Source organism: Grampus griseus (assembly GCF_964374135.1).
Source record: "Grampus griseus genome assembly, chromosome: 6".
In the NCBI taxonomy this organism is placed as follows: Eukaryota; Metazoa; Chordata; class Mammalia; order Artiodactyla; family Delphinidae; genus Grampus; species Grampus griseus.
The window spans coordinates 106,866,538-106,893,218 of record NC_139000.1 but is presented as its reverse complement, the minus strand read 5'-3'; the positions used below and the strand labels follow the sequence as shown (position 1 = coordinate 106,893,218).

Genomic DNA, 26,681 nt, shown 5'->3' with positions numbered 1-26,681 from the left:
CAACAGTCCTCCGAGGCAGAGGGAGAACATGACACATAAATCTTATACACTAATATAACAGTACCATGTTTGACACGTTTGTTTGATTCAGTAAACCAAGCTTGACAAAGCAGCCAACTCAAGATAAATGATTCCAGTCTTAGGACATAAGTGAACTTACCACTTAAGGGAACATTACAAATACTACTAAAATGTTACACAGACTTAACGGAAGTTCAGGATTTCCCCTATATGCTGACAGGTTCATCATGTAGAAACCTGTACATTACAGCACTCTGAGGTTTTAGCAAAGCATACATTACAGACACATTTGCCATACAGTGCAGTTTTATTGTGTAAGACATGAATAATAGTGCACTTAAATCCAAGAGTCACATTCAAATATATCAAGAGTACAATTCAAATGCATGGCTACTGAAGAAATACATACTTTTTTATTTTTTAAAATAACTAAGTTGTGCAAGTACAACACTTTCAGTGTAGATGATAATAGATCTATAAGGATTCTAAAAAGCAGAACTCAGGGTGTGTTTGTGTAGAATAATCCACCTCTCCAAAAATACATGCATTTGAAAAAGTGAAGCAAATGTCTTGGGCAGAGAGACACAGGCAGTGTTGCACAACTTGTTTTTATTATAAATCACAAATATATTTAATCTGTATACTCACAGATAAACAGAATGGCCCTAGAAGACAGTAAGCTCTCATCATGAAGTATTTTCCACGACAATGTAGTGTCTGCAGTGAGCCCCGTTATTTTTCATTAATTAAGCAGAAACTACAGTTCTGCACTGCAATTCAAAAATAGGACATTAGTTTATTTTAAAGGGAATTTAGATTACAAGTTCAGACTTTCTAAAACCTAGCCCTAGAGTTTCAGAAGGTCTCTTCTGGGCTTTTGGTTTAAAGGAAGAAAATGCTGTGGACACTAGATTATAAGGACTGAGTGAAGGCAGAAGTTGTTTTATTCAAGAAAACAAAAATTAGCATTTCATACCATCTGAGAATAGATATTAATGTAGAAACCAGTCTTTTACTGTTTTTTGTTAAGATGGTGAATTACACAAAAATACTACCTATAATAACATATTGTACCAGCTCTGGAGGGGAAAGATCTGAGCCATGTTAAAGAATAAGAAATAATTAATCTCTGTTGTCCTGAGGTATAGGATAAACCTGTATCAGAGGTACTGAATGAATGACTTCATTCATAAATTTCAAAGCTTCCAGAACCAGGGGACTAACTGTTCTAAATATTGCCCATTTTTTGTCCAGGAAATACCTCTCTGATAAAGAGTGCTCCTAATAGATTCATGTTGTTTTAATTCATTAAATCTGGATATGGGTAAATACCAAAACTGTGTCTCAGGTTAAGGTCTGATAGTAAGTGAACCTGATGACTTAGTTAAGACTAACAATTAAAACAGCTAATCTTGGGGCTTCCCTGGTGGCGCAGTGGTTGAGGGTCCGCCTGCCAATGCAGGGGACGCGGGTTCGTGCCCCGGTCCGGGAGGATCCCACGTGCTGCGGGGCAGCTGGGCCCGTGGGCCGCTGGGCCTGCGTGTCCAGAGCCTGCGCTCCACAGCGGGAGAGACCACAGCAGTGAGAGGCCCGCGTACCACAAAAACAACAACAACAACAAAAAAAACAAAACTAATCTTGAAACCAGATAACGTTAAGAGTTATATCTTTAAGCAGATTATTTTTAAATGCAGCAAAATGTTCCCCGTTTTTCACTTCAAGAGACAATTACTGGTCAAATCTTTTCCATATATTGACTTTTTTATTTAACATAAATACTGACTGAATCAAAGACTAAAATTTCACTAAATTTTCACCTTTAAAATGAAAAGCAGTGACATATCACCTCTACAAAATCAGGCTTTAGAATTCAAAGAAAAGTTTTAAAATTCTCCATACGGATCTTAAATGACTATCTATCGTCTTCCAAAGTTTTCCCAAAAATCACTTTAAAAACTTGCTTCGAAGGCCTAAGTTTTCTTACAAATAAAACAAATTTATAGGTGTCTTAAATCTGTAAGATTTTGTAATTTCTGCTTGTTTTCTTCCCATTTAATAAAATCAAAATGAAAAATGTCAAACTACTGAAAAATCTTAGACCACCCAAAAAGTTTCAGCATTTTTATATAACAAACTATGTTCTTCTAATTTTTAAAAAATTATTAATTTAAATCTAAGGATCCTTGTACTGTAGCAATATTTTAAAAATATTCTTTGTGGGGCTTACTTTTTGCATTCCAAAAATGTAAACCAGCCTTCACAATAATGTACATGAACTTGATTATATCTCACTTTATTATTGGCTTCTAATGGGGTAATCTGCATGCTCACTAATTTGGCCATCATTCTCTTCATTAAAGTTTTTAAAGCCATATTTATCAAAGACAATTCTCCAAACTTAACCTTTAATAAGTAGCTTCTCATAAGTATATCCACTGTAATTATTCTTTTCATCCAAGGGATAAGTAACTTAATAGTATTACTAAAAACCCTCTTCAAATTATATTGATAAAGCACTTGTCTTTGACAGAGTTCTCAGGTTTGTGGAAACCTTAGTATTTGTCTTATTAGATGACCCCTTTGAAATTGTATTGATACCAAAGTTTGTTTTTACACCCTGTAAACAGAACTGAGGTTTGGACAATCCCTAATTATAAATTAACACTAAAACACAAACTTGTCCAAACAGCTTATGATTGCTGTCTCAATAAGAGAAAGAAAAAGAAATTGAAACACTATGCTATTACTGTACTCTGGCTCACATATAAAATGTTCATCAGGAAGACAGTTATAAGTTGATGGCATACAATTTCTCCATGACCAAAGCTAATAAAAAATCCCTCCAAAGTTTCCACCCACAGAAGCCTTATGGCCAATTAATATTACCAGTGAGAGTCACTTCTAAAGAATCACTAAAAGAAAATCTCTATATGGTTTTCCTTATGGGGCCGTTAACTGAGAAGAAAAAGGCACCTTCTTCAATTTTAAGGATCCATAAAATGCTGGGGTGTTTCCTCTTTTAAAAAATTAATACAGACATTTCACACAACACACAGATGTCTACAGCAAGAAAGTACACCTTCTTTGCTCCTTGCCTTATTAGCCTTTAGGTGAGGGCTTTAATGCCCCAAGATTCATAACTATAGCCAACAAAACAGGTCACGAATAAAACTGGGCTTAGAGGAGAAAGCAGACTAATTTACCAAAAGAGAGCTCTGTGGATTGCTGTCTAGCCTTTTGCTAAAAGTCTGAGGAAACAGAAAAAAAAAAAAGTTTGGGCAGCTGGAGATAGAAAGTATTTGCCACTTTTTAAGGCTTCTGAATGTGGCCATAGATTTTCCTACAGTTGATTTTGAAGAATTAAAATTTTAACTCAATACATAGCCCTAAAGCAGGGTTCAGTTTTGGTGTGTTTTACAATGAAATGGTTATATATAGATGGGATAGAAATGGTATTAAAGATTGCCCTTCAACTATCCTTTTAAAGGAAAACTAGAATTGACAGTATCTGTTAAAACGACCTGTGCCACAAAACAAAAATGTATAAGGAAAGCACCAAACCACAAATTTTAGAATTGCAGGCATAAACCAGCATAGCACATAAATATAGTCGTCACTGTTTCTGTAACATTGAAACATTCCAAATTGGCTTCTGAAGTTTAAAACATAGCTGCATCACGTTCATAAACTTTCACCTCCACTTAAATTATTATTTGCCTAGCATATAATGGACAAATCAGCAGTCAAGATAAATGTTCAAAAGGCTCAAGACAATAAGAAAATTTTAACCTTAGTATTAATGAACTCTTAGAATATTTAAAAATAAAACAAAACATAATAAAACACACATATCCATACATAAACCAGTGCAATAAGAACTTCAGACAAGGGCGGTGCATCTCTGGTTTAAGGACACCGTATTTGTAGCTTAATCATAACAAATTAACATCTATTCTAAATGACGGTTTAACATTACATCCAGCATTTGACACACATTTAACATGTGTGTCAAAACCCTGAAAAACCAATTCAACACTAAAGATACCTTATCAGTAACAAATTCCTACTTTATTTCTATATTGCACATATTTTAGTATCTGTTACAATAAATTTACTTCTTCTTAATGTAAATATCAGAGGACTATAGCTGTTGCCCTTTACGTAAAAATAATTTACCTTGAATAAATATTCAGCTTTTGTTTTCTTGACGAATCAGAATGAGGATGAATTCAGCTCTGTCAGCCCAAAACTGTTTTAAAGAGAATGGCTTTTTTATGTGGCAAAGGTATTGGAAATGGTATGTTAAACACAAAATTCTTCGTTTATCAACCATTTCAGGTTTGAAAAATATTTCTATATTTGGAGTGCTTCAAAGTCTGATCCTTTTTTTAAACTAACATATATTCCCTAAGAGTTTAATCATATTCTTGACTGATCTGGAGCACTGTTTGGAAAGTGGATGCAGAGAAAAGCTTAGGGTGAAATGGCATATAACACAAATGGCATTAAATAGGTCACTTGTTTCATGTAAAATAAAATGACTAGCACCTCCTTCCTGCTCCCAAAGTGAAGAGGCCTAACAGGCCACATGAAACATGAATAATTATAGTAAGTTCCATTCATAAAGTTTTGAGGAGTCCATTATATTAGAAGGTTCTCACATCTAAAGCCTTAAGTTTAAGGCTACTGTGTGAAAGTGAACTGAAGGGCAAGGGAGAGAGAGATGGGATACCAGTCCTGATGGTCCTCCGAGGGCTGCAGGGGATCTGGAATTCAGGGACTCTCCTGCATCCCATCTTCAGTCTCCAGTTCTGCCAACTGCCGCCTAAGGATATTTACTTTTGCTTGTAATTCCTTGTTATATTCAATGATGTTAACCATTTCTTCATATGCTTCATCCAAATACTTGGAAGATCTGTTCCAACGCAGAAAAATACCTATTGAATCCACAAAAGGAAAACAGAAAGGAAAAAGATACACACAACGGATTAGCATTATAATTGTGGTTAATATATAATCCCATGCATTATAATCCTTCTCATTTTTTCACAATTCACATCTGTGTTTTATTATACTCTAAAATATACAACAATCTTGAGGTATTGAAAGAGTACAATTGAGTACAGTATTCAAGAAGTTACTATTAGGGAACCCCCATAAGGTTAACAGCTGATTTCTCAGCACAAACTCTACAAGCCAGAAGGGAGTGGCATGACATACTTCAAGTGATGAAAGGGAAGAACCTACAACCAAGATTACTCTACCCAGCAAGGATCTCATTCAGATTCAATAGAGAAATCAAAAGCTTCACAGACAAACAAAAGCTAAGAGAATTCAGCACCACCAAACCACCTCTACTAAAGGAACTTCTCTAAGAGGGAAACACAAGAGAAGAAAAGGACCTACAAAAACAAACCCACAACAATTAAGAAAATGGTAATAGTAACATATATATTGATAATTACCTTAAATGTAAATGGATTAAATGCTCCAACCAAAAGACACAGGCTTGCTGAATGGATACAAGACCAAGACCCATATATATGCTGTCTACAAGAGACCCACTTCAGACCTAGGGACACACAAAGACTGAAAGTGAGGGGATGGAAAAAGATATTCCATGCAAATGGAAATCAAAAGAAAGCTGGAGTAGCAATACTCATATCAGACAAAATAGACTTTAAAATAATGTTACAAGAGACAAGGACACTACATAACGATCAAGGGATCTATCCAAGAAGAAGATATAACAATTATACATCTATATGCACCCAACATAGGAGCACCTCAATACATGAGGCATCTGCTAACAGCTATAAAAGAGGAAACTGACAGTAACACAATAATAGTGGGGGACTTTAACACCTCACTTACACCAACAGACAGATAATCCAAACAGAAAATTAAAAAGGAAACACAAGTTTTAAATGACACAATAGACCAGATAGATTTAACTGATATTTATACGACATTCCATCCAAAAACAGCAGATTACATTTTCTTCTCATGTGCACATGGAACATGCTCCAGGACAGATCACATCTTGGGTCACAAATCAAGCCTCAGTAAATTTAAGAAAACTGAAATCATATTAAGCATCTTTTCTGACCACAATGCTATGAGATTAGAAATGAATTACAGGGGGAAAAAACGTAAAACGACGAACACATGAAAGCTAAACAATACGTTACTAAATAGCCAAGAGATCACTGAATAAATCAAAACATACCTAGAGACAAATTACGAGAACATGACCATCCAAAACCTCTGTGAGGCAGCAAAAGCAGTTCTAGGAGGGAAGTTTATAGCAATACAAGCCTACCTCAAGAAACAAGGAAAATCTCAAGTAAACAATCTAACCTAAAGGAACTAGAGAAAGAAGAACAAAAAAAACCCCAAAGTTGGCAGAAGGAAAGAAATCCTAAAGATCAGAGCAGAAATAAATGAAATAGAAACAAAGAAAACAATAGCAAAGATCAGTAAAACTAAAAGCTGGTTCTTTTACAAGATAAACAAAATTGATAAACCATTAGCCAGACTCATCAAGAAAAAGAGGGAGAGGACTCAAATCAATAAAATTAGAAATAAAAAAGGAGAAGTTACAACAGACACCGCAGAAATACAAAGCATCCTAAGAGACTACTACAAGGAACACTATGCCAATAAAATGGACAACCTGGAAGAAGTGGACAAATTCTTAGAAAGGTATAATTTTCCAAGACTGAACCAGGAAGAAATAGAAAACATGAACAGACCAATCACGAGTAATGAAATTGCAACTGTGATTAAAATTCTTCCAACAGGGGCTTCCCTTTTAGTGCAGTGGTTGAGAGTCCGCCTGCTGATGCAGGGGACACGGGTTTGTGCCCCGATCCAGGAAGATACCACATGCTGCGGAGCGGCTAGGCCCGTGAGCCATGGCCACTAAGCCTGCACATCTGGAGCCTGTGCTCCGCAATGGGAGAGGCCACAGCAGTGAGAGGCCCGCGTACCGCAAAAAAAAACAAACACAAGTCCAGGACCAGATGGCTTCACAAGTAAATTCTATCAAACATACAGAAAACAGCTAACACCCATCCTTCTCAAACTCTTCCAAAAAATTGCAGAGGAAGGAACACACCCAAACTAATTCTATGAGGCCACCATCACCCTGATACCAAAACCAGAGAAAGATACTACAAAAAAGAAAATTACAGACCAATATCACTGATGAATATAGATGCAAAAATCCTCAACAAAATACTAGCAAACAGAATCCAGCAACAGATTAAAAGGATCATACACCATGATCAAGTGGGATTTATCCCAGGGATGCAAGGATTCTTCAATACACGCAAATCAATCCATGTGATACACCATATTAACAAACTGAAGAAGCAAAACCATATGATCATCTCAATAGATGCAGGAAAAACTTTTGACAAAATTCAACACAAATTTATGATAAAAACTCTCCAGAAAGTGGGCACAGAGGGAACCTACCTCAACATAATAAAGGCCATATATGACAATCCCTCAGCCAACATTGTCCTTAATGGTGAAAAACTGAAAGCATTTCCACTAAGATCAGGAACAAGACAAGGTTGCCCAATCGCACCACTCTTATTCAACAGTTTTGGAAGTTTTAGCCACAGCAATCATAGAAGAAAAGGAAATAAAAGGAATCCAAATCAGAAAAGAAGAATTAAAGCTGTCACTATTTGCAGATGACATGATACTATACATAGAGAATCCTAAAGATGCTACCAGAAAACTACTAGAGCTAATCAATGAATATGGTAAAGTTACAGGATACAAAATTAATGCACAGAATTCTCTTGCATTCCTATACACTAATGATGAAAAATCTGAAAGAGAAATTAAGGAATCACTCCCACTTACCACTGCAACAAAAAGAATAAAATACCTAGGAGTAAACCTACCAAGGGAGACAAAAGACCTGTATGCAGAAAACTATAAGATACTGATGAAATAAATTAAATATGATATAAACAGATGGAGAGATATACCATGTTCTTGGAATGGAAGAATCAACATTGTGAAAATGACTCTACCACCCAAAGCAATCTACAGATTCAATGGAATCCCTATCAAATTACCAATGGCATTTTTTACAGAACCAGAACAAAAAAATCTTAAAATTTATATGGAGACACAAAAGACCCCGAATAGCCAAAGCAGTCTTGAGGGAAAAAAATGGAGCTGGAGGAATCAGACTCCCTGACTTCAGACTATACTACAAAGCTACAGTAATCAAGACAGTATTGTACTGGCACAAAAACAGAAATATAGATCAATGGAACAGGATAGAAAGCCCAGAGATAAACCCACGTACATATGGTCACCTTATCTTTGATAAAGGAGGCCAAAATATACAGCGGAGAAAAGACAGCCTCTTCAGTAAGTCATGCTGGGAAAATTGGACAGCTACATGTAAAAGAATGAAATTAGAGCACTCCCTAACACCTTACACAAAAATAAACTCGAATTGGATTACAGACCTAAATGTAAGGCCAGAAACTATCAAACTCTTAGAGAAACTCTCTGACATAAATCACAGCAAGACCTTTTTTGAACCACCTCCTAGAGTAATGGAAATAAAAACAAAAATAAACAAATGGAACCTAATGAAACTTAAAAGCTTTTGCACAGCAAAGGAAACTACAATGAAGATGAAAAGACAACCCTCAGAATGGGAGAAAATAGTTGCAAACGAATCAACAGACAAAGGATTAATCTCCAAAATATATAAACAGCTCATGCAGCTCAATATTAAAGAAACAAATAACCCACTCAAAAAATGGGCAGAAGACCTAAATAGACATTTCTCCAAAGATGTACAGATGGCCAAGAAGCACATGAAAAGCTGCTCAACGTCACTAATTATTAGAGAAATGCAATTCAATACTACAATGAGGTATCACTTCACAGCAGTCAGAATGGGTATCATCAGAAAATCTTCGAGCAACAAATGCTGGAGAGGGTGTGGAGAAAAGGGAACCCTCTTGCACTGTTGGTGGGAATGTAAATTGATACAGCCACTATGGAGAACAGTATGGAGGTTCCCTAAAAAACTAAAAATAGAATTACCATATGACCCAGAAATCCCACTACTGGACATATACCCAGAGAAAACCATAATTCAGAAAGACACATGCACCCCAATGTTCACTGCAGCACTGTTTACAATAGCCAGGTCAGGGAAGCAACTTAAATGCCCATCAGCAGATGAACACATAAAGAAGATGTGGTACATATATACAATGGAATATTACTCAGCCATAAAAAGGAACGAAATTGGGTCATTTGTTGAGACGTGGATGGATCTAGAGACTGTCATACAGAGTGAAGTAAGTCAGAAAGAGAAAAACAAATATTGTATATTAACGCATATATGTGGAACCTAGAAAAATGGTACAGATGAACCGGTTTTCAGGGCAGAAATTGGGACACAGATGTAGAGAAGAAACGTATGGACACCAAGGGGTGAAAGAAGTGGGAGTGGGGGTGGTGGTGGGATGAACTGGGAGATTGTGATTGACATGTCTACACTGATGTGTGTAAAATGGATGACTAATAAACCTGCTGTATGAAACGATAGAATTCAAAAATTAAAAAAGTCACTATGTACATGCTCATTAATTCTTCAAAACCCCACAAAATTATGAAATAGATCAAAATCCTGTTCTCTGATATATTCAGGAATACAAACTGTACATTTACAATGGGATAAACTTTATAGTTTCACAATACAAATCTTTCTTTAAACAATTACAGAACTTTATCCAGACCTGTAAGACCTACATGTGTGAAATCACTTTCACTGGAAAAGTGGCAGTTACAGCAAAACAGAACTACACAAACTGTTATTTAAGAGCCTAAACTTCAGCACTCCCTCTCTCTCTCTCTGTTACTTACGAGGCAGCTTTCCAATTCTGTAGGCAACTGCTTCTTTCCCCAAATAATAATTATCCTTTTATTATGGAGTAAAGACATTTTCTCCTCTACACAGATGTACGTTAATGATATCAGCCCAAAGTAACCGCTTAAAGATACTCAGGCCAGGAGGCACAAACACCTTCCAGGCTGCAAGAAGTCAGCAGCTGGCAAGTTCACAAAAGTTTTATGATTAGAATACTTTATATTAGAATACTTTCCATAAACCAAACTGCCATGCACCCTAGACAGTCCTTCTGTAATGTGTCCAAATGCTAGATAGAAGAAGACAGAAACACAGACTAAAGACTGACCTGTGTTGATTTTTCTATTAAATGAGCTTATTTTTAAAATCCTGTTCTTCAATACAGGAATTACTTAATATTAATGGTTGACTACAATGACTACAATGTAATTATAAACAGCAGAGAGACATTTTAAGACCAGAGTAGTGTCATTATACAATCCATATACTTTCCATGAGAATATTTTACCTAACAGGATTTCTTCCAGTTCTAAGTTGAGGAGGTAGTAAACATACAGAGAAACCCCTTTCTTAATGGTGTAGGAGGAACTCATTCATATAACAAAAAAATTTTCTTCTATCACATAATCCCTAAACTGTCAATGAGGTTTGGTAAAAACAAGTTAAATAGTCCTTTAGGCCATTGGACTCCCAATTTTGGCTTTCCTCCCAACTAACTAGATTCTTGTTTCAGTTATTAAACATGACAGTGGCTTTTAGGTAAATTGTCTCACAAGTCTTAAACAAGTAGTACAGCTGTAAACTCTCATTTAAGAGATCACCTGTCCTGCATCTGTGACTATCTAAACACTCAATAAGCAAGGAGAAGTTCTGAGCAGCCCCAAATCCCCAAAGCACTAACACTCAGACTCAGAGACCCTGGAGACTGAGGCCACTTTCCCACAATTCTAACTAGGGGACACCTCAACTGATAAGATTAGAAGCATAAACTGAGGGGGAGGAAGCAGCTAATGACAGATATGCCAAGCGGAACAAGCCGTGAAACTGATGGCCGGAGAAGTGACAGAAACAGGCTCGGTCTCAAAACAAGGAAGCAAAGCAACCTGAGACCCTTTTACACACAACGGGCAGTTTCCACACGAGAATTACCCTTGAGACACTAATGTATTAGAACACAGTATACTAACTGACATTTATAGTACTTCAATTTACCAAACAGCTATCATTCCTGTGTGTATGCCTTATATTGTTTAATATAAAGATGAATAAAAATGTACCTACAAATGTACACTACCTACAAATTGGTTAAAAAGAAATTAAATGTTTTATAGTCTTTGCTTAATGAATGGATAATATGTTTTAGATAGGTTTTGGTTATTTTTTAAAAAAACAAGCTTTAGTATTTAAGGAGATAAACTTCAAGAATCTGAAAAATTAATGTAGGTAAAACACGTTCTTTAGGGGGCTTCCCTGGTGGTGCAGTGGTTGAGAGTCCGCTTGCCGATGAAGGGGACACGGGTTCGTGCCCCAGTCCGGGAGGATCCCACATGCTGTGGAGCGGCTGGGCCTGTAAGCCATGGCCGCTGAGCCTGTGCTCCGCAACAGGAGAGGCCACAACACTGAGAGGCCTGCGTACCACAAAAAAAAAAAAAGGAGGAAGGAGATCCTGTCCCATGCTACCACATGGATGAGACTTGAGCACATTAATTATGCTAATGAAATAAGCCAGTCACAAAAGGACAAATACTGTATGGTTCCACTTATATGAGGTACCTGGAGCAGTCAAATCCAGAGACAGAAAGCAGAAGGGTGGTTGCCTGGGGCTGGAGAGGGGCACTGAGAAGTTGTTTATGGGTACAGAGTTTTAGATTTACAAGATGAAAAGTTGTGGAGACCTGTTTCACAGCAACATGATATACTTAACCATACTGAACTGCACACTCAAAGATGGTTAAGTTGGTAAATTTTGTGTTTTTGTCACAATAAAAAAAATGTACCTTCTTATCTTGAGAAAATATCCGATATAAACAGCAGTATCCATGTACTCATGTACCCACAGGCAGTCAAGAGAACATCCTAGACTATATTAATAAAATGTTTGCGAAGGATGCGTGGCTTACCCTCCCACAGCTGAAGACTCTGTGGAGCAACTGAAGGCCAGATGACAAGATTGTTGGCTTCAAAGAGAGGGTTGGTGAACTTACTCAGTTCACTGGGCCGGTTGACCCAAGACCATAGAGACATCGTTTTCTGCTGTAGCTTCAACTTGCATCTGATCAAGAAAGAAAACTGCCATTAAAGCAATTAATTTATGACCATAGAGACATCGTTTTCTGCTGTAGCTTCAACTTACATCTGATCAAGAAAGAAAATTGCCATTAAAACAATTAATTTATGACAACCACTATTAAATGCTCCTTCTAACAGGACAATTTCTTTTCTGTTGTATGTTAGAAAGCAGAACACAAGACTTTTAGCAGAGGAACAAAATGTTGTAAAATTAAAATATTTGTCAGCATTTTTAACTGTCAACGACATCAAAACAAAGACTGTTTTGCAGGCTTCCAAAGCTGGCAACAAAGTTAATCCACCAAGAAGATATAATAATTATAAATATATATGTATGTTGCACCCGAGCCACAAAACATATGAAGCAAAAACTGACGTAATGGAACAGAGAAACAGACAATTCTCTAATATAGTTGAGGATTTCACTATCCCAATAACTAGACAGAAAATAAATAAGGAAATACAGGACTTGAACAAAATGTAAGACAAATATAGAAAACTCTACCCAACAGCAGAACACACATTCTTCTCAAGTGGACATGAAGCATTCTGCAGGCCAGACCACGTGGTAGGCCACAAAACAAAGCTCAATACATTTTAAAAGACTGAGATCATACAAAGCATCTTCAACCACAAGGGAATGAAGTTAGAAATTGATAACAGAAGAAAAACTGGAAAATACATAAGTATGTGGAATTATATAACACACTTTCAAACAACCAACGGTTTAAAGAAGACATCACAAAAGAAGTCAGAAAATACTTACAAATGAATGAAAACAAAAACACAACATGCTAACACAACTCCAGTGAAAGTAATGCTCAGAGGGAAATTTATAGCAAGAACCTATGTTAAAAAGGAAAGATCTCAAATCAGTAATCTAACTTTACACCTTAAGGAACTAGACAAAGGAGAGCAAACTAAGCCAATGCTTGCAGAAGGAAGGAAAAACTAAGATTACAGAGGAGACAGACAAAAAAACTTTTTAAAATAACATCAATGAGACCAAAAGTCAGTTCTCTGAAAAGATCAACAAAATTGTTCCTCTGGCTAGAATGACAAAGAAAAAGGAAGATGCAAATAACTAAAATCAAAAATGAAAATGGGACATTACTACTGACCTTACAGAAATAAAAAAGATTTTAAGAAAATACTATTAACTGCACACCAACAAATTAGATAATCTGGATGAAATGGACAAATTCCTATAAACACAAAAATTACCTAAACTGACTGAAGAAATAAAAAATCTCAACAGACCTATAACAAATAAGGAAACTGACTCAGTAACAAATAATCTCTCCACAAAGAAAAGTCTAGGACCAGATGGTTTCACTGGTAAATTCTATCAAATATAAAAGAAAAATGAACACCAATCCTTCTCAAACTCCCCAACAAATAGAAAAGGAATATTTCCTAACTCATTTTATGAAGCTATTATCACCCTGATGCCAAAGCCAGACAATGATACAAGAAAACTGTAATAGGCCAATGTCCCTTACAAATATAGATGCAAAAATTCTCAACAAACTACTAGCAAACCAAATACAACAGCACATTGAAAGGATTATATACCATGACCAAGAGAGATTTATCCTAAGTATACAAGAGTGGTTCAACATAAGAAAATCAATCAATGTAATACACCACATTAATAGAACAAAGGGAAAAAAACCACATGATCATTGCAATTAATGCAGAAAAAGCAGATAACAAAACATCTTTTCATGACAAAAACACTCAATAAATTAGGAATAGAAGGGAACTTCCTCAACATGGTAAAGGGTACTTATGAAAAAAAACACAGCTAACATCATACTCAACATTACACTCGTGAAAGACTGAAAGCTTTCTCCCTAAGATCAGGAATAAAACAAGAGTGCCTGCTTTCACCACTGCCATTCAATGCTGTACTGGAAATTCATTAGACATGAAAAAGAAAGAAAACACATCCAAAGTAGAAAGGAAGACATACAATGATTTCTACTTGCAAATAACATGATCCTATGCATAGAAAATCCCAAAGAATCCACACACACACACGAACTACTAGAGCTAATAAATAAATTTGGCAAAACTGCAGGGTACAAGATAGACACAGAAAAACAGTCATGTTTCTATATGCCAGCAGTGAATACTCCAAAAAAATTAAGAAAACAATTCCATTTACAACAGCATTCAAAATATTAAAATACCAAGAATAAATTTAACTGAAGAGGTAAAATGTTTGTATACTGAAAACTATAAAATATTGCTGAAAGGAATTAAAGACCTAAATAAATGGAAAGACATCCCGTGTTCATAGACTGGAAGACAACACTGTTAAGGCAGTAATAACTACCCAAATTGATCCACAGATTCCAATGCAATCTCTATCAAAATTTTCTTACAACTCAACAATAAAAAGACAAATAACCCAATGAAAAAATTGGCAAAGTATCCAAATAGATATTTGGATATCAAAGAAGTGATAACACAAATGCCCAACAAACACATGCAAAGCTGATCAACACCATTGGTCCATTAAGGAAATGCAAATCACTGTAATGAGATTTACACCACTTTACACCCACTAGGATGACTAAATCAAAAGGGCAGACAATAAAAAATGGTGGAGATATGGAGAAACTGGAGCCCTCATACATTGCTGGTGGGAATGTAAAATGGTGCTGCCACTTTCTTTCACAGCTCCTCAAAATGTCAGTTACCATACGACCCATAATTCCACTCCTAGGTTTATATCTAAGATAAATGGATATATGTCCACACAAAAACTTGTATACAAATGTTTAACACAGCATTATTTATGGTAGCCAAATGATGGAAACAACCCATTCTACAACATGGATGAACCTTGGAAATATGCTCAGTGAAAGAAGCCAATCATAAAAGACCACATATTGTATGATTCCATTTATATGAAATAGTCAAACAGGCAAATTTATAGACTAAGAGCAGATTTGTGGTTATCAGGGGCTAGGGGATGGAGGGAGGGAAAATGGATAGTGACTGGTAATGGATATGGGGTTTGTTTTGGAGGTGATGAAAATGTTCTAAAATTAGGTGCAGTGCTGGTTGCACAACTCTGAATATACCATTTTTAAAAATCACAATAAATACACTTTAAATGGCTGAATATTATGGTAAATGCATTATATCTCAATAAAGCTGTTTTTTAAAAATGTTACATTTTCCCTTTTAACTGAAGTCATCTTTTACCAAGAAGTTTCAGTGGTTTTTAAAGATTTTTTTTAAATCTTTAAAGATTTTTAAAAAAATCTTATTAGGCTAGCTAATACTCCAATCTCCCAAATTCACAGGGTTCAAGTAATTTCAGACTTTGTATTCATAACAAATCTTAAAAGTTCTTATTCTTTCGTATGTAATATTTAAAAGGGAAAAAAAAGGATGGTCATTGCTTTCTCTTAGGTCATCTCTTCTAATTAAACTCTATTCTGACTAGCAGAATTCTAAAACAGAGATGAATAGAACCCTAAAGTCAGGAAGCATTAAACTTTTCATCTATTGTTAATAAGGAAAAAATAGGAAAAAATTAATAATTTATGTTCTATTTGGATTAACTACGTGTTACAGAATAGTTTCTGGGGTGGGAAGGGAAATATTAATGGCATTTCCATCACAAATCAATCCAAATCCTACTTTTTGGAAGTAGGCCTGTTCTTTTGGCATAAGTAATGAATTCAAGTGTAATAATATAAGTATAATCATTTCTAGAAAGTCAACTTAAAATGATACTAAAATACCCAAAGTAAATTTCATCAATTGAAAAAACTGAGGTACGATGTTCAAAGATTCATTTAAGCCTAAACTATGAATGAACAGCTCAGGGACAATCCCAACCACCAACCCATCTGAAGGTTTTCACAAAGGTTCGATTTTGTAATGTAATAGGGAAGAACAAATCTGGCTCCATACTGGATCTGTTTCTTTTACTCTAAACTTTGTATTCTACTGCTTTCGCTACAAGTTAATCACTAAAGGAATGTTGCTTATAGCTTAAAGAATACATAATGGCCCATCTGGGGAACCCTGTCCCCCATCCTGAGCAGTAAGCTAAAACACCTTTGTTTAGCTCCCAGGAAACATCCTGTCCAGGCCCACCTGTGACGGACTGCAAGGAGGAAGAAATGAATGCATCCCCTCCAGAGTCTGGCAGGAACCAGGAAACATTTACAACAACTTATCACCTTGTGTTTTTTTCTTTTTATTTTTGAACTTTACCTCCTTACCTCCCCCTCTTTGTTTTATAAAAGAAACTAGCATCCAAACCCAGGCAAGATGGTTCTTTGGGACACTAGTCCACCATCTTCCCGGTCTGCTGGCTTTCTGAATAAAGTTGCTATTCCTTGCCCCAACACCTCGTCTCTCGATTTATTGGCTTGTCGTGCAGAAGCAGTACAAGCTTGGACTCGGTACCAATAAGACATTTTATCTTGAGCAAGTTAGTCCTCTCCCAACTCCATATATTATCAGAGAAAACACTTAGAGCAAATACCCTTGGGATACAGAAGAAACAGTGCAAATTATAAACAAATCCATTAAATCAAACTGACCATATGAATCACATGTGGCTGCAGTAACTATAGCCAAAGCACAGTGAGAAAACTGTGGTGACACAGAACTTTCTAGAGCAAATAGTTCTAAATTTTTCCCTACTTTTGAAGACAAGAATCTGTAAGAAACTCTAAAGTTGAAATATCTGCCAATTCAGCTTTAAGTAAAAAAACATGTATTGCTCTATGTTCTTGAATTTCAAACAGGTAAAGATGCAATAATTCTATTCTTTTATGAAAACTTAATTGTTTAAATTTATTATTCAACTAACTGATGCCAGGTACCAGCCAAGGGACAAACCCTGCCTCCCACCCAGAGGAAGCCTTTAGACTGTACCCAAATGAGAAGATTACCAGTTAAGCATCTTTAATGATCATTCTGATGTGAATCTTCTAATTAAACCTATAAACTTGATGGTGTCTGGGTTATGAAGTAAGATCCTAACTCTGGGCCCGAGGACAGTTTCTCGGTATAAGAGAGAAAACTCTAGAGCAGGAGTAGGAAGACCTGTACTACAGCCATACTTTTGGTGACCAACAGGCTGTGTGCTTCCTGGACAAGTCATTCACTTCTCTGGATAATAACCTTCCTAATCTATCAAACTGCATGGAGGGTAGAATTGAATTATATGTTAAAGCTTCTTCCAGATGTAAGATACTATGCTCCTATATAAGGAGAGTAACATTTTAATGGTTGCTCAATTATTCAAAGCTTTTTAATCAGTGTATGAACTAATTTTAATCAAATAGAACAAAATCCAGGATATGCTCTCACCTAGCATGTGACAGGCTCACAATAAATTACGTAATTTAATTTATACTAACTGTAACCTCTTCCATCTTATAAATAACATTAATGTAGAACCAAATCCTGGTCTCTTTTAGGAAATGACCAAAACAGCTAAAAATAAAATGGCCCCCACGTGAGCAGGTACCTACCTTTCACTTTCATTGTTGCCCAGAAATGTTCCAAACTGTGAGGCATATGCATGCTCAAAGAGCATGATGAGGAGATTCTCATTAAATTCAAATGAACAAGGGAACTGACGAAGTATCTGCCACACACTGTCCAAGAAGAGAAGAAATACAGGCGACTCCCACTTCTGCTTACTATTACAATAGGCCGACTGTGCACAGCGCTGCTGGAATGGGTGACCAGCCTAAGAGAAAAGATGGAAATGCAGCAATCATATCCAGTGAGATCACACTGTAGCACATTAGTAACAAATTTCACACAGTTGCAACAAAACTATTAAATGGAACATCATATAATTTGGGTGGCTGCTCTTTAATGATTTCTTGGTTTAAGACAATCTTCACCAACTAAAGAAAAAGACAAGATTTCCAAATACTTAACAAGGGTATATATACAGTTAGCCATAACGTCTGCAGTTGGTCTTGGAATATCAAATAGAAGAATAATGAACTTCAGTAATAATAAGCATAAAATAAATCTTTCTACGTCTGTAAAATCTGGAGCAAAGTCAAAGAACATAAGCTCTTCAGGTATAAAACACGACAGCTATCCCCTTCTATCCATCCAAAGCACTGTAGACTACTGTAAGATAAGGAAGCCTCAACACTAAATGCAGATAGATATGGGGTTCTCATAGACAAATTTTTATCAGGTTACTCCTGATAGTAAGTCTTTAATTACATAAGAAAGTTACTGTCATGATTACATCTGTATGAATGCTTTTATATTAGAGACAAAGCTGTCTTTAGTTTCCCCCTCCCCCCAAAAAGAACTAGAAGAGTCTGTCATCTACTGACCAAAGGAAATTTAAGAATCATTTGGCTCTCTGGCCCACCCAGAACCTGAGTACCGACCTTATCCCCCCAAATCACACCCTTCTAGGTATTTCATATACATGCTTTATCTTTGGGTCCTCGTGCTACTTTATCTGACAAAGATAATGCCAGGAACATGAATGGGATTTTGATGCCCATGAAAATGGTAATATATAAACAAATCAATCATACTCATTTGTTTGTTTGCTATGCATCACAAGGAATGTAGCTGAATAAGATCTGTACCAAATATTTAGGATGGTCTGACTTAAACAGAGATAAAGGTCAGCTGTCAGGGTGGGTAGACATGGTAAACATAACAGCATTAACACATAATAAAGCTGAATTGTAACTAGAAGGGCCAGAAGTGATTTTCTCCAGAGATACTTCCTTTCAAGATATATCTAAACATTTGTTTTCAATCACAATTACACACTAAGTTACATGGTGTATATATATTTAAATTAACCTCTGGCCTGAAGGATTTCCATGTATTTTATGAGACCTTTATTTTAGCTGTCCTTCAGCATTATATAGGACAGCACTGTGTTGTGTCCTAGGGGTAAACAGCTGAATTGGGTGGGCAAGGTTCCCTGAACTCAAAGAAGTCACTATATCTGAGTCTAGTTCAGGAAACAAGGTGTGAGGAAAATGGATCAATTTTTTCTGTGAAGGAAGTTAAGGTCCCAGAGTCTTCACGAAAGTAGAGATATTTAGCTGGATCTTACAGGATGAGAAGGATTTCACCTGGCTGAGAAAGACGACAGGACAGAGATGAGCAGAAGGTAGAAAGCACTAAAGCACATGCCTTGTACTTACAAGTCCCCACTCCTCCTTCCCCCCTTGTTTATGTCTTTTATCTCTAGCAAGACTAAGTTCTGTGAGACAAGACCATGTTTTACACGTTCTTTGTGTTTCCCCTATAGGTAACAAGGTACAACTAATAACGTTTGTTAGGGGAATGAAGTGCCAAATGAGCAATATAAGCAAACAGGGAGACAGAAATTGAGAGGCAGTAAAGATTACAGGCATTTATTAAGAGGAAGAGAGATTTACTGTCCCCCAGAAAATTAAACATCTGAATCAGAATTTCATATATTATATCCATTCCCACAAACCAGGATCAAACATCAATTATGAGCAGTTCCTCTGTGGACAAAATAGCTTTTCTCACCTGAAGCCACTCTCTCTCTATCAAGGCCTCAAAGCCCCGGATGGTCCTGCTTCTTGGTTCCAAGATAATCTGGGCCAGGGAGGTAACCTGGAGTGTGGAATCAGTTCCTTCTGTTCCATGAATCAGTATGGATGCTCCTTCCCTGGTAGGAAAATTCAGAGGACAAATGGGACACTCCTGACATGGTCAACCAACTCTGTTAATAATAAACATTTCTTGAGTATAACAATAAACATTTCTTGAGTATAACAGTTGAAAGTCTTTTGCATTCTGCTCTGTCCAGTAGGTTTAGAGTCTAAATGAGGTACATGAAGATAGCTTCCTTTGGGGAAAATATAAAACTCTAAGTCCCAAATTTCATAGGACAAGAACCCATTTACATTATAACAAATTTCATAAAACCATTTCCTGAATGTTTTCTTCCTTTACAAAACCAGAAAGCAGACCTCATCACATTCACTAGATGCTGACCTTTTCTGCTTTAATATAGTTAACTAAAGCCTTTTCTCATCAAGCCTAGAAACACACACAGTTATTTTTCTGTATCTCTCTGACCTTGATTCTACCTTTCCACCATCAGTTTACTGTAAGGATGCCTTCATAAACCATAATGAATCTGGGAAACAAGTCCTAAACCACACTTTGAGAAACATGAAAACAGGAAGAAAAATTTTAAAATATTATATATAAAAGTGTCAGGGGGTTTCCCTGGTGGCGCAGTGGTTGGGAGTCCGCCTGCTGATGCAGGGGACACGGGTTCGTGACCTGGTCTGGGAGGATCCCACGTGCCGTGGAGCGGCTGGGCCCGTGAGCCATGGCTGCTGAGCCTGCGCATCCGGAGCCTGTGCTCCGCAACGGGAGAGGCCACAACAGTGAGAGGCCCGCGTACCGCAAAAAAACAACAAAAAAAAAGTGTCAATCTAGGGACCACCCTGGTGGCACAGTGGTAAAGACTCCATGCTCCCAATGCAGGGGGCCCAGGTTCAATCCCTGGTCAGGGAACTAGATCCCACACGCATGCCACAACTAAGAGTTTGCATGCCACAACTAAGGAGCCCACATGCTGCAACTAAGAAGCCAGCGACCCGCAACTAAGGAACCCATGAGCCAAAATTAAGGAGTCCGCGTGTTGCAACTAAGGAGCCGGCAAGCCACAACTAAGGAGTCCGCCTGCTGCAAATAAGACCCAGCGCAACCAAATAGACCCAGTGCAACCAAATAAATAAATTCCTTAGGGGGAAAAAAAAGTATCAATCTAGAAAGTCAGTGGCAATGATACCACTATACACTGTGTAGGTGGTTCCCAGGACCCCATTATTCTAAAGAGTGGGAGGAAACACCAGAAACTAAACTACATTTTCTCCCCTCCCCTTCTTCTACCTCTTTTTATTGAAATGACAGTGAAGGAAATTGTGGAAAAAAGGAAAATAAGCTCACCACTTTCCCATAAAAGTTTTATGTTTGGCTACTGTTAATTCTTTCCTCATGTACAGATATACTTTACATAGCTGTAGCGAAAGGTAACTTATTATTTCCACTTTTATTATAAACATTTTCCCATGTTTCTATGTCATCTATAAAAGTATTGTATTAATGGTTACATAATATTCTATTAAGTGATGAACTACAATTTACTTAATCCTATACTTGGACATTCAGGTCACTGCCAATTTTTGTTACACTTTAGATGGTGTACTTAGCTTTTTGTCTTTTGCTGAATTATTCTAGAGTTCTTAATTTGAAAATAAGACTCCCTGATGTTCACCTATGTTTAAGTTAACAACCCCATTCTCAGGATGAAATCTAATGACTAGACTGAAGGGTATGAGCAAATGTTTTCAGGCTTTTGATATATATTAGATGTATATCCTAGTTATCTGTGGTATACTCTAAATTTAATTCAATTAATTTAAGGTCTATTTTTACATTTTGAGTGTTGTAAGGGCAGATTTTTATGAAGGTATAACTAATGAGCTAATATACATCCCAAAAGGGAACTCAAACATGGCAAAATAAACCAAAACCTTCAATTCTCCTAGGAGTGTGTAAGTCCCTGTTTGTTTAAGGTAGCCCAAACCAAACAAAGGTGGAGATAGAAAACACTGTTCTGCCCCTGGGATTACATCCACCTGCATCACCTCTAATTATGGCTGAAGACTCAGACAACATGGTTATAAGGGTTTATGACAATTCATGTCTCATAAGCAAACAAAGCCTCTGTACTCATCATGTAAGGGGAAATATTTTTAACTTAGGTTAAAAAATCCCAAACCCTTGAGCTTCCCTGGTTGAGAGTCCGCCTGCTGATGCAGGGGACACGGATTCATGCCCCGGTCCAGGAAGATCCCATATGCCGTGGAGCGGCTGGGCCCGTGAGCCACAGCTGCTGAGCCTGTGCATCCGGAGTCTGTGCTCCGCAACGTGAGAGGCCACGGCAGTGAGAGGCCCTCATACCGCAAAAAGAAAAAAAAAAACCCAATCCCTTAATATATACATCTCATCATTCTGTATTATTTATTTCTCTGCCACAGAACCTTGGTCTTTAACTCCCATTATTTTATAAGATAATTGGGCTTCCCTTTTTTTTCTTTATTTTTTTGGCTGCATCAGGCCTTAGTTGCGGCATGCAGGATCTTTTCGTTGTGGTGCGGTCTTCTCTCTAGTTGTGGCGTGTTGGTTTTCTCTCTCTAGTTGTAGCGCGCAGGCTCCAGAGTGAGTGGGCTCTGTAGTTCGCGGCACGTGGGCTCTCATTGAGGCGCGTAAGTTCAGTAGCTGTGGCGTGTGGGCTTATTTGCCCAGCGGCAAGTGGGATCTTCATTCCTCGACCAGGGATCAAACCCGTGTCCCCTGCATAGGAAGGTGGATTCTTTACCACTGGACCACCAGAGAGGTCCCTACACCAGGAATCCCAGGGAATCCTGATTCATGGCACTTGGTGGCCCTGTGGTAAGTTGCTAACTCACCACATGATCTTAAGCAACCTGTTCTATTATCAATTTCTCATTTATTTTTAAAATTACATATATATTTCCCTAATTTGGAAGCATCAATAAAACAAATTAAAATCTCAAAGAAAAGTGCCATCCAACTATGTGGTGACAACACTTCTACCTACCTACTGTTTCAGTGGGAATCCCCTTCTTAAAAAGGGCATTCTAACACAAGGCAGACAGCAGAAGCAAGAAGAACTACAATCCTGCAGCCTGTGGAACAAAAAACACATTCACAGAAAGACAGACAAGATGAAAAGGCAGAGGGCTAGGTACCAGATGAAGGAACAAGATAAAGCCCCAGAAAAACAACTAAATGAAGTGGAGATAGGCAGCCTTCCAGAAAAAGAATTCAGAATAATGATAGTGAAGATGATCCAGGACCTCGGAAAAAGAATGGAGGCAAAGATCAAGAACGTGCAAGAAATCTTTAACAAAGACCTACAAGAATTAAAGAACAAACAGAGACGAACAATACAATAACTGAAATGAAAACTACACTAGAAGGAATCAATAGCAGAATAACTGAGGCAGAAGAACGGATACGTGACCTGGAAGACAGAATGGTGGAATTCGCTGCTGTGGAACAGAATAAAGGAAAAAGAATGAAAAGAAATGAAGACAGCCTAAGAGACCTCTGGGACAACATTAAACACAACAACATGTGCATTATAGGGGTCCCAGAAGGAGAAGAGAGAGAGAAAGGACCCAAGAAAATATTTGAAGAGATTATAGTTGAAAACGTCCCTAACATGGGCAAAGAAATAGCAACCCAAGTCCAGGAAGCGCAGCGAGTCCCATACAGGATAAACCCAAGGAGAAACATGCCGAGACACATAGTAATCAAATTGGCAAAAACTAAAGACAAAGAAAAATTATTAAAAGCAGCAAGGGAAAACTGACAAATAACATACAAGGGAACTGCCATAAGTTTAACAGCTGATTTCTCAGCAGAAACTCTACAAGCCAGAAGGGAGTGGCATGACATACTTCAAGTGATGAAAGGGAAGAACCTAAAACCAAGATTACTCTACCCAGCAAGGATCTCATTCAGATTCCATGGAGAAATCAAAAGCTTTACAGACAAGCAAAAGCTAAGAGAATTCAGCACCACCAAACCACCTCTACAACAAATGCTAAAGGAACTTCTCTAAGTGGAAAATACAAGAAAAGGACCTACAAAAACAAACCCAAAACAATGAAGAAAATGGTCACAGGAACATACATATTGATAATTACCTTAAATGTGAATGGATTAAACGCTCCAACCAAAAGAGACAGGCTTGCTGAATGGATACAAAAACAAGACCCATACATATGAAAGTGAGGGGATGGAAAAAGATATTCCATGCAAATGGAAATCAAAAGAAAGCTGGAGTAGCTATACTCGTATCAGATAAAATATACTTTAAAATAAAGAATGTTACGAGAGACAAGGAAGGACACTACATAATGATCAAGGGATCAATCCAAGAAGAAGATATAACAATTATAAATCTATATGCACCCAACATAGGAGCACCTCAATACATAAGGCAACTGCTAACAGCTATAAAAGAAGAAATTGACAGTACCACAGTAATAGTGGGGGACTTTAACACCTCACTTACACCAATGGAGAGATCACCCAAAATGAAAATAAATAAGGAAAGAGAAGCTTTAAATGACACAATAGATCGGATAGATTTCATTGATATTTATAGGACATTCCATCCAAAAACAGCAGATTACACTTTCTTCTCAAGTGCGCACAGAACATTCTCCAGGATAGCTCACCTCTAGGGTCACAAATCAAGCCTAAGTCAATTTAAGAAAATTGAAATCATATCAAGCATCTTTTCTGACCACAACGCTATGAGATTAGAAATGAATTACAGGGAAAAAAATGTAAAAAACACAAACACATGGAGGCTAAAAAATACATTACTGGGAGGAAGATGGTGGAAGAGTAAGACGCAGAGATCACCTTCCTCCCCAAAGATACACCAGAAATACATCTACATGTGGAACAACTCCTACAGAACACCTACTGAACACTGGCAGAAGAACTGAGACCTCCCAAACGGCAAGAAAATCCCCACATACCTGGGTAAGGCAAAAGAAAAAAGAATAAACAGAGACAAAAGAATAGGGACGGGACCCGCACCAGTGGGAGGGAGCTGTGAAGGAGGAAAGGTTTCCACACACTAGGAAGCCCCTTTGTGGGCAGACACTGCGGGTGGCAACGGGGGGAAGCTTTGGAGCCACGGAGGAGAGCACAGCAACAGGGGTGCGGAAGGCAAAGCAGAGAGATTCCGGCACAGAGGATCGGTGCCGACCAGCACTCACCAGCCTGAGAGGCTTGTCTGCTCACCCACTGGGGCGGAGCGCAGGGAGAGGACTGGGGTTGGCGGAGTGAACACAGCCTGCAGGGGGTTAGTGCGCCACGTCTGGCCGGGAAGGAGTCCGCGAAAAGTCTGCAACTGCCGAAGAGGCAGGAGACTTTTTCTTCCCTCTTTGTTTCCTGGTGCGCGAGGAGAGGGGATTAAGAGCGCTGCTTAAAGGCGCTCCAGAGACGGGTGCGAGCCGCGGCTAACAGCGCGGACCCCAGAGATGGGCATGAGATGCTAAGGCTGCTGCTGCCGCCACCAAGAAGCCTGTGTGCGAGCACAGGTCACTATCTACACCTCCCTTCCGGGGAGCCTGCGCAGCCCGCCACTGCCAGGGTCCCGGGATCCAGGGACAACTTCCCCAGGAGAACGCACGGCACGCCTCAGGCTGGTACAATGTCCCACCAGCCTTTGCCGTCGCAGTCTCGCCTGGCATCCACACCCCTCCCTGCCACCAGCCTGAGTGAGCCAGAGCCCCCGAGTCAGCTGCTCATTTCACCCCGGCCTGTCTGAGCGAAGAACAGACACCCTCCAGCGACCTACACACAGAGGCAGGGCCAAATCCAAAGCTGAGCCCCAGGAGCTGTGCAAAAAAAGAAGAGAAAGGGAAATCTCTCCCAGCACCCTCAGGAGCAATAGATTAAAACTCCACAATCAACTTGATGTACCCTGCATCTGTGGAATACCTGAATAGACAATAAATCATCCCAAATTGAAAAGGTGGACTTTGAGAAGATTTATTATTGTTTCCTCTTTTCCTCTTTTTCTGAGTGTGTATGTGTATGATTCTGTGTGAGATTTTGTCTGTATACCTTTGATTTCACCATTTGTCTTAGGGTTCTATACGTCCGTTTTTTTTTTTTAATTTTTAAAAATCTTTTTTCTTAATAATTATTTTTAATTTTAATAACTTTATTTTATCTTAATTTATTTTGCTTTCTTTCTTTTTTCTTTCTTCTTTCCTTCCTCCCTCCCTCCCTCCCACCCTTCCTTTCTTTCTTTCTACTTTTTCTCACTTTCATTCTGAGCCGAGTTGATGAAAGGCTCTTGGTGCTGCAGCCAGGAGTCAGTGCTGTGCCTCTGAGGTGGGAGAGTCAACTTCAGGACACTGGTCCACAAGGAACCTCCCAGCTCCACATAATATCAAACAGCGAAAATCTCCCAGAGATCTCCATCTCAACACCAGCAGCCAGCTTCACTCAACGACCAGCAAGCCACAGTGCTGGACAACCTATGCCAAACAACTAGCGAGACAGGAACACAACCCCACCCATTAGCAGAGAGGCTGCCTAAAATAATAGTAAGTCCACAGACACCCCAAAACACACCACCAGACATGGACCTTCCCACCAGAAACACAAAATCCAGCCTCATCCACCAGAACACAGGCAAAAGTCCCCTCCACCAGGAAGCCTACACAACCCACTGAACCAACCTTAGCCACTGGGAACAGACACCAAAAACAATGGGAACAGCAAACCTGCAGCCTGCAAAAAGGAAACCCGAAACACAGTAAAATGAGCAAAATGAGAAGACAAAAAAACACACAGC

General features: G+C 38.1%; 1 protein-coding gene across 1 annotated transcript in view; it reads right to left on the bottom strand.

The window, feature by feature from the left end:
- Positions 1-361: 361 nt before the first annotated feature.
- The window catches only part of MTMR9 (myotubularin related protein 9), a gene marked incomplete at its 5' end in the record, with an annotated part of 95,256 nt that continues 68,936 nt past the window's right edge, over positions 362-26,681 (bottom strand). Inside the window, 4 exons of the mRNA XM_082655816.1 lie at positions 362-4,958; positions 12,064-12,215; positions 17,746-17,966; positions 19,772-19,913. Of these exons, the coding sequence (XP_082511942.1) occupies positions 4,795-4,958; positions 12,064-12,215; positions 17,746-17,966; positions 19,772-19,913 (679 nt within the window). The 3' untranslated portion in view covers positions 362-4,794. The remainder of the gene's footprint in view (positions 4,959-12,063; positions 12,216-17,745; positions 17,967-19,771; positions 19,914-26,681) is intronic.